The sequence below is a fragment of the Chionomys nivalis genome, chromosome 22 (genome assembly GCF_950005125.1).
Source record: "Chionomys nivalis chromosome 22, mChiNiv1.1, whole genome shotgun sequence".
NCBI lineage: Eukaryota > Metazoa > Chordata > Mammalia > Rodentia > Cricetidae > Chionomys > Chionomys nivalis.
This window is the reverse complement of record NC_080107.1, coordinates 40239534-40262449: the sequence shown is the minus strand read 5'-3', so window position 1 is coordinate 40262449 and position 22916 is coordinate 40239534. Positions and strand designations below refer to the sequence as shown.

Sequence of the window (22916 nt, the reverse complement as noted above, 5' to 3'; positions counted from 1 at the left end):
CAGCCCTGAGAGTAGCAGTCAGGGCTTGCAGGAAGCTGACACTTGTCTGCCTTGCTTCTCACTCAGAAATGCAGACATCCCAGATCACAGCGGGGGTGGGAATCAGGGGTCACGTTGATCTAGGAAGTGGGAAGAGATCCCGGAGGCTCTGGACCTGTGGGCTGAGCTCAAAGTAATGTGTCTTTCACCACAGAGTCTTTATGCCTCCTTCATCAGAACACGGTGTCCAGTCCTGTGACTGAGGCTCCCTCTGTCATCCCACGTCTCTCCTCCTCCCGACAGGAAGGGCTGTCATCACCCACACACACTGAGAACAGGAAGTGGGATGATGCCATCCAAGAGGGTTTTCCCCTCAGAGTCTGAGTCCCCAGGAAAAGCTGAGAGCTCATAGATTTAAGGTGGGCTCGTGGGTGTGGATTTGTCAGCTGGGAATGCCATAGCCTAGGACCCTAGACAGAGGCCTAAACAGCATTTAAGGCTCAGAGTTCTGGAGGTGATGGTCCAAGAGGGCTCCCATAGGAGAGAGTTCTAAAGAAAGTCTTTTCCCAGTTGGTAGGGGTCACCTCATTGTGTCCTCATGCGACTGGGCACTGATTCATTCCCATCACAAGAACCCACCTTCGCCGGGCGGTGGTGGCGCACGCCTTTAATCCCAGCACTTGGGAGGCAGAGGTAGGCGGATCTCTGGGAGTTCGAGACCAGCCTGGTCTACAAGAGCTAGTTCCAGGACAGGCTCCAAAGCCACAGAGAAACCCTATCTCGAAAAAAAAAAAAAAAAAAAAAAAAAAGAACCCACCTTCCCAGCCTCATCTAACACAAACCTTCCACAGGGTCCCTCTCCCCATCATCCCACTGCAAGCCAGAGCTCCACACGGACACTGAGGGAACACCTGTGAGACACCTGTGTCCTCCCGTCTGTCATGTTACACACAAGCATAGGTTCACCTACATGTGTCTCCGGAATGCAGTAATTCCTGCTGTCTGTCACTGCAGACGCAACGAGCAGAGACCAGAATGGATTCTTTGCATCGTGCTTTACCCGAGAGCTGGCAATCCGGGAAGCCAGGGGAGACAGCTTTGTCTGGGCTATCTCTCAATGGTTTACTTTATAGGAAACCAGGACACGGGCAATACTCATTCCAAAATCTTGTCCTTCTGGCTAGATGCTCAGCCTTGTCTCTGAGCTTTGTGTTGTTGCTGTTTTCCCCTGTCTTTTCCCTCGAGGCCTGGGGACACACATGCACCTGGGGGCACACACGCACCTGGGGGCACACATGCACCTGGGAGCACACACGCACCCAGGGGCCCACACGCACCTGGGGGCACACATGTACCTGGGAGCACACACGTCACCTGGGAGCACATACACACACACCTGGGGATGCACACGCACCTGGGGCACACACACATGCACCTTGGGGCACACACGCACCTGGGGGCACACACACATCCAGTCCACTGCCCCTAGCATTTCTCCAGAACGCTCCTTTCATTTACATTGCCTCTAGGTTCTCCGAATAAACACGGCTTGAGGATTCAATTCTGTCTCCATAGCAACCAGCATCCTGGGGCTGGTATTATAATTATATATGACTCATCAGTGATCTTACTGCGGATGGCTCTCTCTCCAGCTCCCCAGCTCTGCCACTGCCTCTGTGAAATGAGTCAGGGAAAGAGCATCTAAAGCGCTCCTGAGGCCACAATGGCCCTGGGTGGATCTAACCTTACCAGGGTCTTATGAGATCCAGGTCAGGCTGTGGCAAACAGCACGAAGATTTGCAAGACTGGTTCTATGTGACTTGAGATCAACTCTGTCCCCATCCAGCTCGTTGCTTCAAAAGAGGCTACCTTCAAGGACAGAGGGATAGATTCTGTGAGTCTACCCTGTGGGGCTTACCTAGGCACCCAGATCTACTACTGACTCATGTTCTGCCCTCTGGACCTTCCATGGCTCCCTCTTCCCAATGTCTCCCCCGCTTCTCCTCCTCTTGTTCCCCACTTCTCCTCCTCCGCCTTCTCCTCCTCTCCCCCTTTTCCTCTTCCCCCTTCTCTTCCTCCTCTCCTCTCATCCCCTCCTCTTCCCTCCTCCCCCCTTATCCTCCTTCTCCCCCATCACTGGTAGAGCCCAGCAGTAGAAAGCATCTGTCCTTACAACCCAAGAAAACAAGGCGTCCGAGGCCCCTGGAACAGGGTGGTCTCACCCACCCTAATGAAACAACAATCTAGAGATTGCTAAGGTCAGATGGCAGGGCATAGCTGTCTTTGGCTCTGCAGTGACCACCATCTGTCATTAAGAACCAAAGATATCAGAGGAAGAGACGGGAACCCCAAGCTCAGGTCCTTATGACATTCCTGGACCTTAAGGCTTAGAGGGGTGCTCAGGACCCCACCATATTTAACTTCTGGCTCCTCCCCAGAAGGCTGTAGGGCCATGCCTAATGTCAGCTGCCATCCTCCCACCACACATTGAGCTTTAGATTCTTCCCAGGAAGATGTGGAGTCGGGTCTGACATCCATTGCCGCTTTCTGAATCCGGGCTCCCGGGATCCTGTTTTCATTCATAAGCCAAAAGTCACATACAAATAAATGCCCACAACCTAAAAGTCTGGTAACACAGCACACAGGTAATGAATTGAAAAGCACAGAGGGTAAGCATCTTACAAGAGATAAGCCTTGTCGACACTGAACAGCACGATAGAATCCTGTGCCAATCGACATGGTTGGTCACATCTAAAAGAACATAGATCACCCAAAACTGCTGAAGTAAACCCAATCCACCAGCAGAGAAAGCCTTGGGACCATTGGAGACAGAAGGATTCTGTGCCGATGCTCACGCCTGGGTGAAAGGGGGTTCAGCGAGAAGTCAGTCTTCTGAAGTGAACCCTAAATGCAGCTCTGCTCTGCAGCACCTCAATGGAAGATCTGAAGGCATCAGGCTGGCTCCGTGGGACTGCGTGTGAAGGATATTCTCAAAGTCCAGCCCGTTAACACTCAGCAGCCAGCACTAAAAAGGAAACTGGTCATGTGCTCATCAGCATGGGGCCTCAGAACATCACAGCGAAATGAAAGAGGCCCGGCTTCTCTAAGCAGTGGACCCCAGAGGGCCTGGCATGTCCCATTCCAACAAACTGAAGCCAATTGTAATGGCTATGATCTTTGGGTACAGGTGGCAAGACCTAGGGGCACATCTGAGAACCTCCTGGATGATGGAGCTGGTATGTGCCAATATTAGAAGACCAGAGGAGGCTCTGAAAATAAGGGTGCTTGCTGCTAAGCCAGATGGCCTGAGTTAACACCCTAGGACCCACATCGTGAAAGGATAAACCTGAGCCGTATGACGGCATTTTGCTCACACGGTGACACAGTAGGTTTGAAGTGAAGATTGAGTGCTCAAGACTGCTCAGCATTGGTGGCACCTGTGGCGGAATTTCACTCTGGTACTGGAAGCCTGCTGCTGGTGAGAAGGCCACAGGAGAAGAAGATGCTCTTGCCTGGGACTGGAGGAGAGAGACCCACGTGGAGAAGAAAGCAAGTGATGCCGCTATCAGGCGAAGGCAAAGCTGACCCAGCCAGCAGGTGAGCCAGCCCAGGAGGCCTCTGAAGGAGGAGCTCCTGCTGCTACGGCTCCTGTAGCAGAACACAGGTGAGTGACCAGAGGCCAAAGAAGAGTACTGCAGCCACTGTGGAAGTCAGCGTGGAAACTCCTAAAAACAGAAGCTAGAGCTACCCCAGGGCCACTCCTGAGGTCACTTGGGAAAGCCTCTAAGTCAGCACGCCACAACGACATGTGCACATCTCAGCTCACTGGTACAGGCTTAGCCTAGATGCCCATCAAGAGATGAAGACAGAGAAAATACAGCATGGGACACCCAAAATGGAATTCTATTCAACCCTAAACAAGAGTGAAATGATGATATTTACAGAAAACCAGATGAAACTAGAGATCATTATATTAAGTCGAATAAACAAAATCAGAAAGAGAAATGGAGCATTTTGACCCTCATCAGTAGAGTCCAGTTCTCTTGTGTGTGTGTGTGTGTTTATGACTTGTGTTACCTATTGTAGGTCTGTGTGAGAGTGTGCACATGTATGTGCAGCTACCCATGTGGCCAGAGCATGGCATCAGATCCCCTGAGCTGAGGTTACAGGCAGCTGTGAGCCTGACATGGTTTCTGAGAACTGAATTTGGATGCTCTGGAAGAGTAGCATGTGCTCTTTGTGAGCTATCTCCCCAGCCCCAAGGTCTGATTTTAGTGTGTGTGTGTCATGAAAGTAGAAAACCAGGAAAACGTAAGAAGAGGAAATGTAGGAAGGTTGAAACATGAAAGCAAAGTGGGAACCAGTTGATAGGGACGGAAAGCAAGAGGGAGGCGGGGGAAGGAGAATGAATGAGAGCGAAGAATGATTAATAATATGCACAGAGCTTGGCATGATGGTGCACATCCTTAATCCCATCCCTAGGGAGGCAAAAAAGTACATATGAAAATAAAAACTTTTAAAAGATTTTTATTTTTAATTGTATGTATATGTGGGCAGGTGGTATGTGTGTGTGCAGTGCCCACAAAGGCCAGAAGAGGCTGTTGGATCCCCTGGAGCTGCAGGTAACAGGTGTTTGTGAGCCCCTCAATATGGACACTGGAGGTTAGACTTGAGTTCTCTGCAGTATGCACTGTTAACCACTGAGCCATCTCTCTAGTTCCCAAAATAAAGAAGCCCAGTTTCAAAGAAAGGAAGAAAATGGGAGTGTGATGAGCCTGTGGTCTATGCTCAGCCTCCCCAGGGTGAAGTGTGGGTGAGCGTCAGACTCGGCCGGGCAGGTGGACCAAAGGGAGCCATGAGCACAGCCAGTGGGAGTTTGCTGGGACTGGAGGATGCAAAGGCAGTAGTCACAGCTCGGGCTCTGTGCAGTCAGTCACTGGTCTGCAGTCACCCAACACCCACTGAATGCCACAGCCACCACCTGGAACAGCATTCCAGCATCTGGAAGACTCTCAAGGCAAGGGGGTGAGCAGAGGATGACTGGTTCTCACGGCAGGATTGTGTGTGCACAGGAATCTGTGGGCAAGAACACGGTGCTGAGAGGCCTGGCTGCCACCTCTGTCATGAATTCATATGAGGCTCTTTGCCCTGGTTGCCCGGGACTCTAAAGAGGGTAGAGCTGTGTTGTCTCCATTCGGAGTGTCGACTGGAGTCTGTATGCTCTGGGAGCCGCCTCGGACTGCTGGGGACGCTGCACACCCAATGCTGGCAGGAAGCCCACAGATACGGGGGGGATGAGGACATCTAGGCATCTTCACAGTTGACTTTGCAGACCACGTGGCCACATACGGGTATGCACACACACGCACAGGCACACACATATGCACATGAACACACATGCACGCACACACGCATGCATGCACGCACACATACACACACATATGCACATGTACACACACATACGCACATGCACACACATGCACGCACATTTCCTACGTGAACCAGCTGTCTCATGGGGCAGAATGGGGGACAGGACAATAAGAGCCGGAGGCTGTGTAGTACCGTCTTTCGGAAGGATGGTGGCCTGCTTGGTGAGCCGCAGGATATGGCACGTGTCCAGGAACTCTCGCAGACTCAGGAAGCTGGAGATGTTCTGTCTGTCTGAGTTGGGGACAGAATCACAGCAGCAGGGGTGCCCATAAGACATTTGGAGGGTTGTATCCTAATCTTTCATGCTCTCCTTCACTGACATTCTGTGCCTGGGCCCCATTTCCAAGACTAGGAGATAGGGTCACTCTGCAGTCTGTCCCTACAAACAGCCCTCCCCCGGGCATGTCCAGGTCAGCTACATTCAAAACATGCCTCTCCTCTGCTCTTTCTACAGACCCCCTCTGCATCCCAGGCCACCTCACTTCCGACACCCTCCCCAATGCCTTCCCTGACACTCCCCCTTGTTCACACTGGATCCAGCCACCTCGTCCTAAGCCTCCACTTCCCAGAGCTCAGCACTCACAGCCCGCATCTCAACCTCCTCTGGGGCAGCATCCCAACACTACACACAGGATTGTTCTATCCTGCAGCCCCTGAATCTAGACCCTCCTGGTGAGGGTCTCCCCTTGACTCTGCAGCTGCCACCTCCAACCCTACACACAGCCCTTCTCAGACTGTCCTTCACCAACTGCCCTCCCTCCCCATTGGCCAACCTTCCCTCCCCTTCACCCTCCCTTACCTCTGTGTCTCTGGTCCCTGCGCCCTCCCCCACCATGGTGCTGACACCCACAGGTGACTACACACCATACTCACTGAAGAGCAGCAGGCTCTTGTAGTTGTTGCCTGTGCGGCCCAAGCGGAGGTAGACCAGGCCATACGTGTAGTCAGTGGACAGCACATGGAAACCCTTTATCCCCTTCACTGAAAGAGAAGCACAGCAGCCACTGGTGTCTGGACAGCCACACACATCCACAGTACAGAATCTGGTGCCTGGGCACCCATGCCCACCTACAGTACAGAGTCTGGTGCCTGGACACCCATGTCCACCCACAGTACAGAGTCTGGTGCCTGGACACCCACGTACACCCACAGTACAGAATCTGGTGCCTGGGCACCCACACCCACCCACAGTACAGAATCTTGTGCCTGGACACCCACACCCACCCACAGTACAGAATCTGGTGCCCAACACATCAGCCGGTCCGGCACGGTCTTTCCTCACTGGTCTCACCTCCCAGGTCAGGTCATTCAGCCAGTTGTGGGACCTCAGCCACCCTGCTCACCCATCCTGGGTGTCCGACCACAGGCTCAGTTTCCCATGGCCCAGGCATCTTACTCACAGGTGTTCCTGAACACAGGCTTCTTTCTATCCTTCTTCAGGGTCGTCTCCATGGACTGACACCCCTGAGGCCTGGGGGACAGGTGTGAGGAGCTGCAGCCAGAAGGCCACCTTCCACCACCTTCCACCACCCACTTCTCCAGCTCTACTCAACTGCCCCCGGAGTCTAGGGGTGGGGGTCAGGGGCCAAGGTGGCCAGTTTGGGTGGGGTCCACTCCCAGTACTGCATCTCCCATGCCATGTATTTCCCCCCAAATCAGCCTTTAGGTCTCAGGGAAGGAAGAGGTAGTGAAACCATCTGTCTGGGGACTCTGCTCTGCTTCCTGTCGGCCCCTTCTTCCCAGAGAGAAGCTGTCCCTGGCCAATCTGCAAAGGCGTACCAGGACCACTGCCACATCATGTCCCCTCACCGGCTGAAGGCGATGACCACCTTGAGCTGTCCTGTTTTGTGCACCTTCACCACAGACGCCCCCAGCTTCCTCTTGTCTCTAGCCGGCAAGAATCCCCGGGTGTCCGTGGCGATGGCAATAATGTACCAGAAACCTGAAAACTGCAGGGGCATCAGGGGAGGACGTTGTTGGAGCTGCCACACCACGCTGCCTGTCCAGGCTCCCAGCTAGAGAACAGACCCAGCAAGTGGCCCTTTCCCAAGACCCAGACCACACCTGTATCTGCAGGTGGACACTACCCTGTCCCAGGCTGAAGAGAAGCTGGCGCTTAGCTGGCCAGGTGCCCAGGAGTCTGAAGCCTGGGCTGTGTCTACCCTATCCACCCCAGCGGTTCCTTCCCTCTTCCCTCCCTGTAACACTCAGCCACTTTCTTTCCTACTTGTCCCTGGGCCGCTAGCTGCCAGCTTTCCCCTGATGCATACTCCTTGATCCTAATAACTCTGTGTGTGCTTCTTACATTGTCCACCTCGCTTCTGCTCCCACAGCCACCCCGCTGGCAATCTTCCGCTTCAGGGCACCTCTAATGCTTTGTCCCTCCACCCTACTGTTTTTGCAGCAGAGGTATCTCCAAGAGGTCCCAGGGCTGGAGCAGGGGCGGGAGAGGACAGGTAACCAACACAGTTGGGCTCAACAGATGCCATGTTCTGCCCTCCTGCTGAGGACGTTATCCCAGATCACCCCACAGTTGGAGCTCTGGTCTTAAATGGTCTTTGTACCCTGTAACCCTAGTACCTAATGAAGGTACCAGGGGGCATGAGGCTTACCTTGCCCCAGTTGAGAGTGTGGGCCTCCTTAGGGAAAAACTCCTCTGTCCAGGACACCACAGCCAGAGCTAGGACTGTGGCCAGGGCCATTTCCAGCTTCATCCTTAGCAGCTCTGAGTTTAAAGCTGTATCTTGCCGTGCCTGCCCTGCTGTGGTGTCAGACTTACCCTGGAGACTCAGGCTGCTGGGATGGGAAGGCGTGACTTCAAGCTCTGCCCCTCCTTCTGAGAACGTCACCCTGGTCGTGGTTGGTTACAACAGACTTTGCCTGCCTGGGAGGTCCCTGAAGATGGACACCATCCTGTTCTCAGAGGCCATATGGAGGCTGGTTCTCACATCCCTCACTCCTGAAGGGTTAGAACTACACACATCTGCATACCATTGCAGTCTGGGCTGCCTCACCTAGCACCGGGTCCTTGGGACTCTCATAACCCTAGCCAAAGAGGGGAGGCGGAAGCCTAGGGTGTCTCTGCGACTAGACTCTTGGGCAAGTGTGCAGACAAGAGGGATGGAAACAGTGGCCTCTAGGCATAAACTTTGGAACTCCCTATGGAAGGCTGCTGATGACAGGGCCAGGAGAGAGAGAGAGAGAGAGAGAGAGAGAGAGAGAGAGAGAGAGAGAGAGAGAGAACTGATGTGTGCCCAAGCTTTGACCCTTCCCCTCATGTTACTTTCCAATAGATGACCTTGTTTCACCATTTCCTGACCAGATACCCCATTTGCAATGAGGGCCCATAGACTCAGGCCTTTGGGAATTCCATACACCACCATGTCCACCCCCAACCAACAGCCAGAGCCTAGGTATAGAGGAGCTGGGGCCCTGGGGGCACCTCCCTGCTGGGAAGCTCACGCATACTGACCTAACTCCCCTGCCAGCCAGTCTGTGAATTCTGTGTCCTCCTGCCAGGTGGCCTGTGGATGCTAACCCCCAGTAAGTTGTTGGCGGATGCTATCTGTGCTTTCCTACTGTACAACGCTCGGTGTTTCTTCCTACTAGGTAGTGCATAGGTGTTTGGACCCCGTCCTTGGATTCTGGTGGTCCAGGGCTGTCTTGATAGTGTCCTGACATACTCATATAGCTCTTGTCTAGCCCAGGCACCTCAGCTTTTGCCATTCTTGGTGGCTACATCCTATCCCCAGTGAAAAGTCAGCATCCCTGTCTTCAGGCTCAAGAATTCTCACAAGGGATATTAGTGCATCAAATTCTTTTGTCCCTGAGCTGGCTCTGTGGTTCCATGGTCTGATCTCTGGTGACGTCCTCTTCCACAGCACAGGAACCATCCCACCACCAGAGAAGACACATTGTGGCAGGTTTACTTGTGAAGTTGCTTTATTTTCAACCCAAGCCTGAGCCTAGGGGAGCAGAGAGCCAACACCAGCACCGCTCATCGCTGAGTAAAGACAGTGCCTGTCCACCTCCACCCAGGATGCTGTGGTGCTATCTCCGGCGCATGGTGTCACTGAAAACCAGGGCAAAAGTTGGCAAGGGGCTTATAACATCCTTCATCCTCACCTTCAGTGACCTTCCCACTTGCAGAGCCGTGGGCTTTGAAGAGGGTCCACCCAAAGCCCCAGGCGCTATCTGCTCCCCAGGGAGTCAAGAGTGGTGCAGAAAAGGTGGCCTACCTGGAGGATCTTGTGTGCACACGTGACTGAAAAACAAAAACAAAAACAAAAAAAAAAACAAGCCAGTTGTGAGAGCAGGGCTGCAGCAGCTCCCAGGATCCTACCCACAAGCCTCTTCCAAGGAGGCTGTCCCTACAGACTTGAGGATGTATGACAGGCGTAGGTGATCCCCTGAAACACCCACAAACCAGTCGAAGCTGAAGACGAACCACCTCCACCACCCCAGCCACTCCATGTGTATCAGACCTGCCTGCGCCCCCCTGTGGCCAGTACTAGTAACACTCACGGTCCTTCCGCAACTGGGCCTGCTGTTGGGACCGGAAACCCAGACCCTGGCTCCATTTGGTGAACAGCTTCATGGCCTCGTAGCTAGCCACCTCTGTCCGACCTGGGCATGAAGGAGCAGCCTCTGAGAGACGGTCAGAGTGTGGAGAGCGTGACTGTGTCCCCTGACCCTTTCTTTACCCCAATCCCTAGCAAACTTCAGGGTAGCTGGGGCTTGTCCCTGTATGTTCCCTACTGGGGGCTGTGGACACAGAGTACCTATGTCTGGGGCACCAGGGACCCTGAGCAACCTTGCCTGTCCCCACTTACTGTACAGCTCCACTGTGTTGAAGGCCTCATCCCCAAACTCCAGCTGTGTGAAGACGACGGCGTAGTCCTTGAAGTTAGTGCCCAGCACCCGATAATCCAGTACGCCAATAGCTAGAGAGCAAATGCAAGATCCAGGGCAGCAGGGGGAATGGGAGCATCATGCCAAAGAGGCACGAAACCGGGATTGGAAGTCAAGATGGGGAGAACCAAACCCTATTCACTTCAGCAGAGGTCTCAAGCTGTCCCCTGGTCTCTGACCCCTACACTGTACCAGCAAGAAGCAGTTCTCAAATGCTGGTGGACAGACAGACAGAAGAGCGCTTGCCCCAGCTCAGCCCGGGGTGACTGAGAGCAAGCGGGTCACCCACTCCCAGTCCGATCCTTTGCGGGTAGAGCACTACTAACCAGCACTCTGCCCTCTTAACTCATGAAGAAGCCCAGGGATTGAGACTAGGACCCCCCAAACATGTGTATCTGGGCACACAGGGGTGGGGAAATGAGGCCTAAGACCTCTGTTCAGGGGCCTCTCTCCCCTGAGGATTGACCCCAGGGCCCTGACTGTCAGATCCTTTATTGGCCCACAGAACGGTGCCAAGGGCTCTGGAGCAGAGTGATTTCCTTCCTGCCAGGCCTGGCCCTGCCAACTGTAGCCTGGGAATACACAGGAGCCGGCCTTGACGGTGATCGGGCAAGGAGGTCCCAGGGGCATCACACTCACAGGGGTTCTCAAACACCCATCGAGAATCCTGCTTCAGCAGCTCCACCATGCTCTGACGACACCCATCTGGCCTAGGAAGCAATGGCAGGAAGGCCTCTGAGATGCACACAGGCCCGCCAGCGGGGAAGGCCAAAAAGGGGGTTCACATTTCATGATGCCTGGGTTACCCAGAAAACCCACCCTGGGGCCCGAGAGACACTCATCATTCCTTTTCTTTCCCAAGGGATCCACACTGTTGGGTGCTTGAGGGCTCAAGAGACATCAACCTATATGGTTCAAGCTAGAAGACACTATCCAGACATCCCCTGAGGCGTCCCCCTCTGAGGTGAGAAAACACAAAAGGAGCACAGCAGGATCTGCTAGACAAAACATGACTGCAGAGGTGGGAATAAGACACCTTCAGTGAGCAATGCCCAGGAGGTTCTGGAGGAAAACAGCATAAGCTGGTCCAGCAGACCAGGAGGTGAACCTCACACCCACAGCAAAGTCTGGGTCAGTCACAGGAACAGAAGAGAAAGTTAAAAGCAAAGAAAATTTACCCAGACGTGTACCTCTGACAACGGTCAGAAACTAAGTCATAATTCAGCAATGTAGGCTGCGCAGCCACCTGAGTGTACCTCACACTTTCTCACCAGGCCAAGTCCTAGATGTACCAAAGATTCAAGACTTTCAGGACGGAAAGGGGAAGGAACCTCCCACCCCCACCCGATGTCCTGGCACCCAGAGCCCTCAGACGCAAAGGCCGGTGTGTACACGATGCAGAACTAAAAAGCACTTCATAGACACAAAGTCCCCCTCGAACCTGGAGAAACGGTCAGGCAGTTCAGAGCACTGGCTGGTCTCGCAGAAGACCCGGCTTGGTTCCCAATGCTCACACAGTAGCTCACCACCATTCCTAACTCCAATGTCAGGGGATCTGATGCTCCTTTCTGCCCTCTATGGCATCAGGCATGCACATGGTACACAAACATGCATGCGGACAGAATATTCACACACATAAGCCTTTTTAAAAGCCTCCCAACGTCAGAAAACAAACTGGGAAGTAGTTCTGTAGCTAGTTTGGTTTTTTGTTTTGTTTTGTTTTTGTGTTTGTAACTCAGTATCAGAAACATGAGTCAGATGTGCAGAAATAGCTACACCTGCCATCCCAGCACTGAGGGGTGGAGGTGGGGGGATCATGAGTTCAAAGTCATCCTTGTCTGCAGCCTGTCTCAGTGGCTCAGGTCCTCACTAAGCAGCCAGCCTGGCACACCAAATGAGGCACATTTAAGAGACATTCATTTCCATACAACTCCCACCAGGTGCCTCAGGGACTGCTCTGTGTTACTTCACTAGACAAGGCCAGCCTGACCCTACAGGCTAGACTGGCCTGAGGCTTTGGTGGCCTCCTTCTAAAGAGATCAATGCTTGCAACTAAGCCGGTGACCCTGAGGACCAAATGCTCCACAAGACTCACAGAGAAAAAAAACAAAAAAGTATCAAGTCATGCCGTCAGAGGCCAGGGACAGAGATTCACAGGCTGGTAGAAAGTGAATAAGTCAGGCAGGGTCCACCAGGGAAAGAAAGATAGGGCAACAGAGGCAGGGAGCGTTCTACTGCGGGGACCTCAGGAACAGAAGAGATTAACCCGAGGAGCACAAGGGAGCACGGAGAGCCAACCATGCAGTCAAGAGCTGGTCTGCAGAATCCAATCCTCTCTCTGAAGGAGGGAGACAAAGCCCGCAGCCCCTCTGGGGAAGGTGCTCCTGCTGAGGAAGCTGAAAGGGAGTCCCCAGCTGGGGGTTGCCAACTCACCCATGCCGGGAAGACAGAACTCTCAGCTTGTTATCCGGAGTGAGAGTCACCAGGACGCCTTCTACATTCTTCATGTCCTTCTCCACCATGAAGTCCTTGGCACGGGAGGCCATTGCCAGGATGTACCAGGGCCCAAGGAACTAGGGGAAGCATTGGCTGAGATACTGGGCCCTCCTCCTTCAAAGCAGTTAAACAACTCCCGCACCCTTCACACAGTCTAACTCCCTCGACCCATACTTATCCAGATTGGCTCTTGGGGATGCAAATGCTATGTAGCCTCAAAGGTAGGGCCTGGCCCTAGGACCTGCCGCCCAAGAAGGCTGTTACCTGCTTAGGATCCAGCCTTCCCAGCCACAGGGCCTGGACGCAGGACATAGAGACCAAAGCCAGAAGACTGGCAGCCAGAAACACCACCTTCATTCTTCTGGAGGCCCGGGCACACCATGCAGTAGGCCGGGATGTGACATCTCCCACCAGGAAACAGTTTATACGACTCTAAGTGCCTCAGTGTGGGTGGCCACTAACTGCCAGGATAGCATTCCGACCTCTCACAAAGCAAAATCACTCGGGTGGGGAGGGCGGTGTTAAACTGTGCTGGTCTTGGTGTCTAGCAGAGGCAAGAGAGGCCCAGGAACCTGTTCTAATCAACCACACAGTGCCGACTCCCCAGAAGTTCCAGAGTGAGCCTCCTAAAGCTGTCCACCCTGTCTTCTCCCCTCCTCGGGACCAGTATTCTCCCAAGCTTCTCTTCTCCTGATCCGTGCAGGTCCAAGCTGAGGTCAGGTCGGCCAAGTAAAAGGAGTCTGTCCAGAAACGGTAATTTCAGACATCTTTTGTCTCGATCATTAAAAAAACAAAACGCCACCCCCAAAGGCTTCCTTTTAAGGTCCATTCCCACCCTCACTGGCCACACAGCCTTCTGCTTTGCTGGCCTGTGACCTCCCACTGGCTCTAACAGCCAGCCCTGCAACCAAGCTAGGACAGCTTAGTTGTCGCTCTGTCCCCTCTGTCCCCCTATCTGGACATATTCATTTTCCATCCATCTCCAGCTGGGCCACATCTACCTGTCTGCACTCTAAGGCCAAATCCTGACTGACTTCAGTCAGACCCTGTTAAGTATTTTCTCTTAGACGAACCTCTCCCTCAATGGAAATAATCCCAATCAATCTGAATCACACCAAATTAAAAGATGCTCATGTTTAATAGATGAGAAAACTCCCAGGTAGCCCCGGGAAAATATGCAAAGGGGAAGAGAGAGAAAAGGGGAGACCACACAAAACACAGAGACCACGTGTTCATTCTCTGGGGGGGCAGTTTCAATAGTCTGTGGAAGTGAGCTCGACTTTCCCTGAGGAGGGGTTACCCTTTGGCAGGCTTTCTTGACCCTCCTGGGGAGGCACCACCTTTTGGCAGACTTTCTTGGAGGAGGAGTTTGGACTGAGGCAACTCCCAGAGGAGGGAGCTTATGACAGGAGCTGGGGTGAAGCCCCAAGCCAAACAATCCTTTATACAAACCCTTTTGTATAGAGAGTTGTTAGGGAGCTGAAGGTGATGCTTTAGACCAAAAATACCCTAAACCCCCTCAAACACTGTCTGCAGCCTGGTCCCAAAGGCCCCTCGATTGCTGTACACAGCCTGGTCCCAAAGGCTGCCCTGATTGCTGTCTGCAGCTTGAACTATCCAACATCAAGTCATGGGAGCTACTAACAGGAGCAGAAGTTTTGGGTGGGGTTTATCAGGCCCACCATACTCAAGAGGTGGGGAGGTGGTAGGCAGATCCTCCTGCCTCCAGCCAACACCATAGCCATCCACCCTGAGACTGGCTCATCATCACAGATGCCCTGCGCACTTCTGCACAAGGCTGCAGGTCTTCAGGACCCAGAACAGGGTAGACTGAAGCTCACGCTTCGCCTCCCAGCCCCCTCACCATCCCCATCCTCAATCCAAGCCAGCCTTGAGGACCCACGGGTGCAGTGTGTCCACAGCTTGAGTCTCTGCAGAAAAGACATCCTAATAAAGCTCCCTGCTGGCCCCCGCTGTGGATGGGTAAAGGTGCACGCACCAGACCCTGGGTAAACGTCAGCTAAATGTTCTTCCATCCAGCTCAGTGACCCAGAGTCAGACCTTGAACCTGGATTAGGATGGTTCCTAGCTGCTGACCTCCCAGACACCTGACAGAAAAAAGTAAGATTTCTCTTAGGAGACAATTGCTCCAAATCTCCCATCCTAATCTTCAGATCAATGCTGTCAATCATTTTTAAACATATATTCCAGCCAAAACACACAGGCCTAAGACAACCGAATGAGAAGCAGCAGGGAGAAAACAGACAGGAAAAGCAGTGACTATGCCTGGGTCTTCCACGGCAGACTGGAGAGAGACTGGACAGTACTCACGGGCGAAGCCACCTTCGGAAGGTCTCAGAGGAACAGGAAAGGAGAGAAGGTTGTATGGGAAAGTCGGGTTAGGTGGGTTACTGTGCCTGCATTTCTTCACCACCCTGCAAAAGTTATGCTGCCCCTAAAGAAGAAAACTGCAGCCATACATACCATGTAAAATACTGCCAGGCAGTGTTAGCAAACTCCTTTAATCCCAGTACTCAGGAGACAGAAGCAAGGGGATCTCTGAGTTTTCAACGCCATCCTGGTCTAGAGAGTGAGTTCAATGACAGCCAAGGCTATACCGAGAAACCTTGTTTCAAAAATCAAAAAGAAAAGAAAAGAAAGAACAAAGATTTTACTACAGTCTTATGTTTTGATAATACGATGTATTATCAATAAACTTTAAATTTTAACCTACAGCAATCTTTCCCAGGGGCTGGAGAGATGGCCCAACTTGCTGCTCTTCCAGAGGATCAGAACTCAATTCTCAGTACCCTGTTTTGACTTCTGAGGGCGCCCACACAGACATGACATCCACACGCACACATGCACACACACCTACACACTCACACATACAAATAGAATAAAATAAATCTTCAAAATAAAAAGAATCCTCTTTCAGGAGTCTAGAGCTTCATGGAGTCCTGTGGGGGCAAGTCCAACTTTGCGCAGAGGAGAGAAGACCCAAGGCAGAGCTAAAAGACCCCACAAAAGAAGCTGAAAGAACAGGCACCAACTTCAGGGAGAGCACATGACTTACATGAATGTTCCAGAAAGGCAGAGTTTAACTGCTGGTAGGATGCAAAAAGCAAAGGATCGGATGAGAGTCCCAGGAATATGAGTGTCCTAAACCACCAAAGAGATAAGAACCAGACGCTGCACTATTGCCACTATACCCTCACAGTTCAACAAGATGGTGTGAGGAGGTGGCCAAGTTAGGAGAAGTTATGAGGCTAGAGCCAAAATAGGACTAATGTGCTGATAAGAACATGAAGGAGAAGGAGCTGTTCATTCTGTCTGTCTGTCTTACTTTGTTTGTATCTGACTTTTTGTATCTCTCTCTATCTCACACACACACACACACACGCACACACTTATGCACACACACAGACAGAGTTAACCCTCCCCTGGAACTAATAGGACCTTGACCCAAATCATGAGAAATACGTTTCTGTTGTTTAAATGCTCAGCCTACAGCATTCTGTGGTGGTATACAGAGCTGACTCCCGACAGCTACAGTAAAGAAGCTGAGCACACACATGCGCAGAAACGCTCACGGATCAGGTGTGACTCTGCTGAACCACCTGCCAACCGGGTCCATGAAATGAACACAAACTGTCCTATAAAGATAATGATATCTTTATCTTTATCTCTACTTAGCTACTATAAAAAGATACCAAAAAAGAATTAAAACATTTATAATAACACTCATAACAACACTCTAAGCTGAATTGAATGTACTAACATATTACACAGTGAAAGGACCAGTATTGGCACAAGCCACCCCAAGACCAAGTTCTCAGCACAAAGAGATTTATTTGTCCCAGAGGAACAAAGGGCAGGGAATAAGAGATGAAGGCAGGAGGTAGAAGAGGGGGAAGGGGAGGGAGAAAGGGACAAGACATTTGTCCCAGAGCGACAAGGACAGCCTCTAGATGGAGAAGAGACAGAAATGGCCACAGACAAATGGCAGTTTATAAAGGGAAGGGGGAATCCTGTGTTAGGATGTGGTGTTTCATTTTAGTTGGGCATGTTAATTTGGTGAGCCAAAGGAGGCCTCTGATTGCTGAACTCAATACTTTGAGAGCTGGAACTTGGTGGTCAGCCTCAGGAGGAGGGATTGACCAAACTGGGGAATGGACCTTGGTGGCTAGCTTAGGAATGTAACCTAACAACTTTATAAGGCAGAAGGAAGAGGGATGAGCAAGGCCTACCAGAGCCATGATCACCATGCTCTGGCCTGTTAAAGCCCTTTACGCGGCGATTATCCCTAGACATCCAGGAAGAGGGAATCTTATTGAGAAAATATCTCCATCCAGATCACCTGAGGATGTCCATAGAACATGTCCTTGATTAATGGTGGATGCAGGAGGGCCCAGTCCGATACAGACACTCCCACCCTGGGCAGATGCTCCTGGGTTGTGTAAGGAAGCAAGCTGAACAAGCCAGGGAGACAAGCCAGTCAGCAGTGGTCCTTCAGAATTCCTGCTTCAGTTCTTGCCTCCTGGTTTCTGTCTTGAGTTCCTGCTCTGACTTCCCGCAGCAGAGTGGGACCTGAGAGTTAGGAACCAAAATAAACCTGTTCCTCCCAATGCTGCTTTTGGTCATGGTTTTTTATCCCAGCACCAGAAGCCTAGCTAAGAAAAGTAGTAAAGAAAATAGGGGCTGGAGAAATTGCTCGGTGTTTTAGAATACCTACTGCTCTTAGAGAGAACCTGGGTTCAGTTCCCAGCTCCCATATCAGGCAGCTCTCTACTGCCTATAACTCCAGCTCCAGGGACTCTGACACCCTCTGGCCTCTGGATACCTGAAAACACCCGGTGCACACAAACTCATGTAGCCACATACACAAACACAAACAAAATAAGCAAATCTCTTTTTTATTGATAAAGAGATGTCTCTCAGGGTCATCAAGTAAAATGAACAAATCAGTCTCAGGAGTGACTGAGACCCCCCAAGAGTGAATGAGACCCCCAAGAGTGACTGAGACCCTCAAGAATGACTTTCACAAGCATGAAAGAGGTCAGGCACGCAAGCCAGTGCACTATAGAGATGCAGGAACAGGTTGTCTTTACAAGGGCAATGACTGGAATCTGACCTGATTTTTGTTTCTTTCCACCATGTAAGAATGTCCTTTTGTCTTCTCCTGGATTGCCCTGCCTATCACGGAACACAAGGCCCCTCATCCCTGTCTGCTCACACTCCTGACTTTTCCTATTGCTACAAGCACTGACTCTGCCTCCCAAGTGCTGGGATTAAAAGTGTGTGCGCCACCACCGTCCAACTGCTTCTTTATTTTATTCTACTCATTTCCCCTAAACTTTGGAAGTCTCTAAGTTGATATTTTCATCAAGTTTAAAAATAACTTTGTACTTACAACTTTATAAAATATTTTTATCTATATAAAATTTGTAACTTGGTAATATCCAAAACTTGCTTCTTAAGATAATGCGGTGATTAACTTTGTCAATGAATTAGATCAATAAGCACCTTGGACCTCAGTGAGGTACGCCTTTGAGGTGCATCTCTGAGGGTGTTTCCACAGAGGTGTAACCTGGAATGGAGGTCACCGTCCCATGTGCTGAGGCCTCCTGGACTGCACACAAAGAGAGGAAGAAAGAAGCTGTTGTTGGCATTTCAGTGTCTCTGCCTGACCGCCTGTCAAGATGCAAGGAGTCCCTGCTGCAGACCCCACTGCCCTGAAATCTGCCACACCTTTCCCAGCATGATGGACAGGAGCCTCACAGATTGGGGGTCGACATCAACCCTTTCTTTCATAAGTTGCTTTTGTAAGGTATTTGGTCACACACAGTAAGAAAAGCCACTGACACAGACACTAGAGTCTAATGTGTTTCCGCACATTTCTTGCTCTAGTCTATTCCTCTGGCAGCTTTGCCAGTGTACATGAATGGAGAAGCCAGAGGGTGTCATTCTGTCTTAATCACTCTTTACCTTTGTGTGTGTGTGTGTGTGTGTGTGTGTGTGTGTGTGTGTGTGTATGTGGCGAGGGGTACATAGGCTCTCATTGAACCTGGAACTCAACAGTGTGGCTAAACGGTTGACCAGCTCTTCTCCAGGAAACCTCTGAGGGACCTCAGTCCCTCTCTCCTCTTTTCCTCAGACTGGGACATTGACGTTCATCTGTCCAATCTGATGTAAGCCCATGCAATGAGTTTCTGCTCTCGGGTTCCTTTCCTGCTCCCTTTTGCGGTCCTGCTGAGCTTCCCTCTCGGGTCTCTCACTGGTTATTTATTCATGAATTCCACTGTTCCTTTAACATGCTTATGATGTCTCATTAGACATTTCTCTTCTGAATCCAGCTTTGGTTCTTCTCAGGAGTGGGTTTTACTAAACCATTCTTTTCTTCTCCCATAGACCTTGCTTTTCTGCTTGTGTATCTACTCACCTTTCTGTGAAGCATCACTAATAATACATTATAAAATCCCATCTGGGCAGTGATGGTGCATGCCTTTAAGCCCAGCTCTTGAGAGGCAGAGAAAGGCAGATCTCTGTGAGTTCAAGGCCAACCTGGTCTACAAAGTGAGTTTCCAGGACAGACAAAACTGTTATACAGAGAAACCTTGTCTCAAAAAACTAAGCAAATAAATAAATAAATAAATAAATAAATAAATAAAATTTCAACCACATTCAACATTGGAGAGATGGCTCCATGGTTAAGAGCATTGGGTATTGTTCCAGAGGACCCAGATTCAATTCCAAGAACCCACATGACATCTTATAAGTGTCTACATCTCCAGTTCCAGGAGATCCAGCTCCCTTTTCCTACCTTCTTGGGCACTGTATGCACATGTACAGAGACATACATGCAGGCAAAAAACCCATACACATACAAATACTATATATATATATATATATATATATATGTATGTATATATGTATGTATATATTTATACATATACATATACATGTCCTATTATAAAGAAATAGATAATATAAAAGCCCTAAGTTCTGTAGTCTTTGCAAGGTATACTTTATTAGAGTCTAGGTTGTGTGCTCCTCAGTTCTGACCCCCGTGTTACTGTGTTGGGGGTCTCAGGAGACAAGTAAGGCTCCAATGAAGCCAGTCGCTGTGAGTCTAAGCAAGGAGGTGAAAATCCTTCTGAGGACAGGAAGACTGACCATACTGTCAGTCTCTGTGCCCCACTTCCATGTCCACCGCACGGGAAGAGAGCGCTTACCTTATAGTGGACTTTCTTGTGCTTGTGTATGTGTGAGTGCATGTGTACATGTGTGTGTGCATTCATGTGGAGGCCAAAGGTCAATATCAGGTGTCATTCACTCCCCAATGTTTTTGATTCAGGGTCTCTAATTGGACATGGAACCCAATAACTTGGACAAAAAGGTTAGGCAACAAGCCTCAAGGATCCTACTGTCTCCACCGCCCCAACACTGAAACCACAGGTATGTACCATGCTTTCTGGTACATTTTTACATAAGCTACAATTCTAAATGTTTACATGGTATGCGCTTTACTAACAAAACCATGTCCCTAGTCCTGAAAACAAACTTGCTGACCCATGATGGTGGACTGAAGGTCACATGATCATGGACTGGAGGTCACATGATCGTGGACTGGAGATCAAGCTCCAGAACTGTGCAGTAATGAACTGTGGCTGGAGTCCACAGTCTGGAGCATCTGTCATGAGCAGGAAGTGCGATCTCACACTAAGCTTCTGGGACTTGGTGCAGGTGTGGACCAGATATGTAAAAAATGACAGCGCTCCCCATGCCCTTAGCATGTCAGAAGCTCACCTGAGAATGCCTCCTCAAAGGTTTCTCTGGCAGAATTTGAGATGGACAAGCGGGCGTAGATCACCCCACATTCCTGTCTTTTCTGCTCTCCAGCTGCGGCAGCAATGTAAGAAGGTGAGCAGACAGTGGCTGTAGGCCATGACATGAGAGACACCATGATGGGCACTCGGGCACTGAATTTAAGTGGGTGAAGAGTCAGAACTGCATGGGAGGGGCCGAGCAGGGGGACAGTAGAGAACAGCCACCTCCAGGTGACACCATGAAAACAACAGCCAGGGATTTGATCTCCACACAGCAGGGAGTCTTAGGAAAACAGGGGCAGCAAAGGGGCTGTTCCACTTCCCTTCCATTTGAGAGACCTACTGAGACCACAAGGGAAGGCCTTGTCTCTGCTTGTGGCTGCTTCCAGATTTTAAAAGGACAGGAAACTGCTCCAGAATGAAGATGGGGCTGGGTGCCTGAATCGATCAGTCGATGGAACCTGCCCAGCTCTGTGAGTTGGGTCGTTAAAGAGTATTCACAGAAAGAGTGCAGTGCATTGCACTCACGTGGGTCACTGTGGACAGAAGGCAATCAGTGGTGCACGGGTGCACACCCATCCCCAGAAAAGATGCTAGGCAACATGTTGCAGCAAGGTTTATTTGGCACAGATGCAAGGAACACCTTGGGTAGGGGCAAAAGAGGTCAGGTGCACAGAGTCACGGCTTTCTCCTCACATCAGTTCCTGCAAGCAAAACAATCTGGCTCAGAGCCATGTGTGGCTTCCAGAGACCCTGAGACTCTGGTCAGGGTCACAGGCTAGGGGCCTGGTATCCTAGCTACCTGGCTTCAGCAAAGCACTGGTTCCCTGAGCCTTGATCTCTCTATCTGCAAAATGAGTCATATTGTCAATATCTGTGAGCTAGGTTATGGTAATGAGGTCATGCTGGTGGTAGACCAGCTGGATACAGGAAACCCTAAGACATCGAACAGGGTCTATATCCATCTTGACCGAGCTCCTGATAGCATCTGAAGAGACAGAGTCAATCAGCAATCCTGAGCATCCCTGATGGGCAGAATATTGAGGACAAGGAGCCTGGCACCCAGCTCTGTTCCAATATCCACAATGACACCTATCCAGGCACCCACTTCCTTCCTAGGACTTAGCCTGACAGCTTGGGCTCACATTCCTGACTGCATCTCTCTCCAAACAACAAAACAGATACCTCTCTGGACCTGTCTAGCAATGCTATTGAGAGGTAAAGAAGGGGTACACACACCCACTACCACCACCACCACCACCACCAGGGCCAGGATCTAGTACCAGAACACAAGGGCTGTGGTGTAGAATAAAGGATGTGGGCTCACCTCCTTCAGGACCTGGGATCACTTCCCTGCAGAACAGGGCAGCATGAGATGGGGGCAGGAGAGCATCAGACCCCACCACAGAGGCCTCCTCCAGCTGCTGAGGCCAGAGGACAAATGAGCTCAGAGAGGACAACTAAGCCCTGTTGATCTTTGGGCTGCCTGCATTTCATAACATATAACTGCTTGCTCCAAAGTGTGAACAAACACACTACCCAACTGCCCACACATACCAGGCCAGTGTAAGCGCCTACCATTACCGATGTGCTGAGAAGGCCATGGGAAAGGAGCTCACCAAACCCTTGGTGCCCAGCACAGCCTCAGCTTAGTCCAGAGACTCACCTATTGCTGTCTGTGAGCTCACACACGACGCTGTAGACAAAAAGACCAAATGAAGATACAAGAAAGAGACAGGGCAGACCCAGGTCTTCACCCGTTCCTGGGAGGCCCTGACCCGAGTCAGGCCTACTCACCGTCATGCTTGTAAACGTGTATGCTTCCTTCTGGAAACCCTCGTGCCAAGACCTCACGCTTGAACCTTCTCAGGGCATGATCAGTGTTGTCCAGGCTCCGGGCTGTCAGGGAGTATGGTACTGGGTTTCTGTAATTACAGACTTTCTCCCCCCAATCCTGACACAGCCCTGGGATGCTCTCCTATCCCCACGCCAGGTGGGGTGAGGTATACAAGGTGAGGTATATGAGGGTTGACACCCATCCCACCCCCAGATGAGTCCAGGCTGGACTTACTGTACAGTGTCAAGGTCTTATAGAATGGCTTTTTTGCTGGAATGCCAACAAAGGTGATGTAGAAGGTTTTGTAGTCTGTATACACAATATGAGGGTATGTGTTGTCTGTGAACAGAGCAAAATTTTAGACACCCTCCCACCTTCTCAGCCATTGTTCTCAGTTCCTAGCTGAGCTTCTGTCTGGCACATATGCACATACA

General features: G+C 51.0%; 2 protein-coding genes across 2 annotated transcripts; both read right to left on the bottom strand.

Annotated features, from left to right (window-relative positions):
* Positions 1–4703: 4703 nt before the first annotated feature.
* Lcn10 (lipocalin 10) lies at positions 4704–8123 on the bottom strand. Its single transcript, XM_057755755.1, has 6 exons — positions 8022–8123; positions 7219–7358; positions 6810–6880; positions 6283–6390; positions 5542–5640; positions 4704–5055 (listed from the first exon to the last, which is right to left on the bottom strand). Exons 1-6 carry the CDS (start codon positions 8121–8123, stop codon positions 5027–5029), a joined length of 549 nt encoding a protein of 182 aa, XP_057611738.1. The 3' UTR covers positions 4704–5026.
* A 1336-nt stretch (positions 8124–9459) lies between these two features.
* Lcn6 (lipocalin 6) lies at positions 9460–13173 on the bottom strand. Its single transcript, XM_057754609.1, has 7 exons — positions 13081–13173; positions 12754–12893; positions 10960–11030; positions 10242–10352; positions 9934–10035; positions 9648–9673; positions 9460–9603 (listed from the first exon to the last, which is right to left on the bottom strand). The coding sequence occupies exons 1-7, from the start codon at positions 13171–13173 to the stop codon at positions 9460–9462; spliced, it is 687 nt and encodes a 228-aa protein (XP_057610592.1).
* Positions 13174–22916: the final 9743 nt, after the last annotated feature.

Excerpts from the sequence above, each read along its gene's own strand:
- Lcn6 (XM_057754609.1), bottom strand. The coding sequence starts at position 13,173 with ATGAAGGTGGTGTTTCTGGCTGCCAGTCTTCTGGCTTTGGTCTCTATG. Across the intron at positions 11,031-12,753 it reads GTTCTGTCTTCCCGGCATGG|GCCAGATGGGTGTCGTCAGA; the intron begins GTGAGTTGGCAA and ends ATTGCTTCCTAG. Across the intron at positions 9,604-9,647 it reads GTGCACACAAGATCCTCCAG|ATAGCGCCTGGGGCTTTGGG; the intron begins GTAGGCCACCTT and ends CCTGGGGAGCAG.
- Lcn10 (XM_057755755.1), bottom strand. The coding sequence starts at position 8,123 with ATGAAGCTGGAAATGGCCCTGGCCACAGTCCTAGCTCTGGCTGTGGTG. Across the intron at positions 7,359-8,021 it reads ACACTCTCAACTGGGGCAAG|TTTTCAGGTTTCTGGTACAT; the intron begins GTAAGCCTCATG and ends ATGCCCCTGCAG. Across the intron at positions 5,641-6,282 it reads CAAGAGCCTGCTGCTCTTCA|ACAGACAGAACATCTCCAGC; the intron begins GTGAGTATGGTG and ends TCCCCAACTCAG.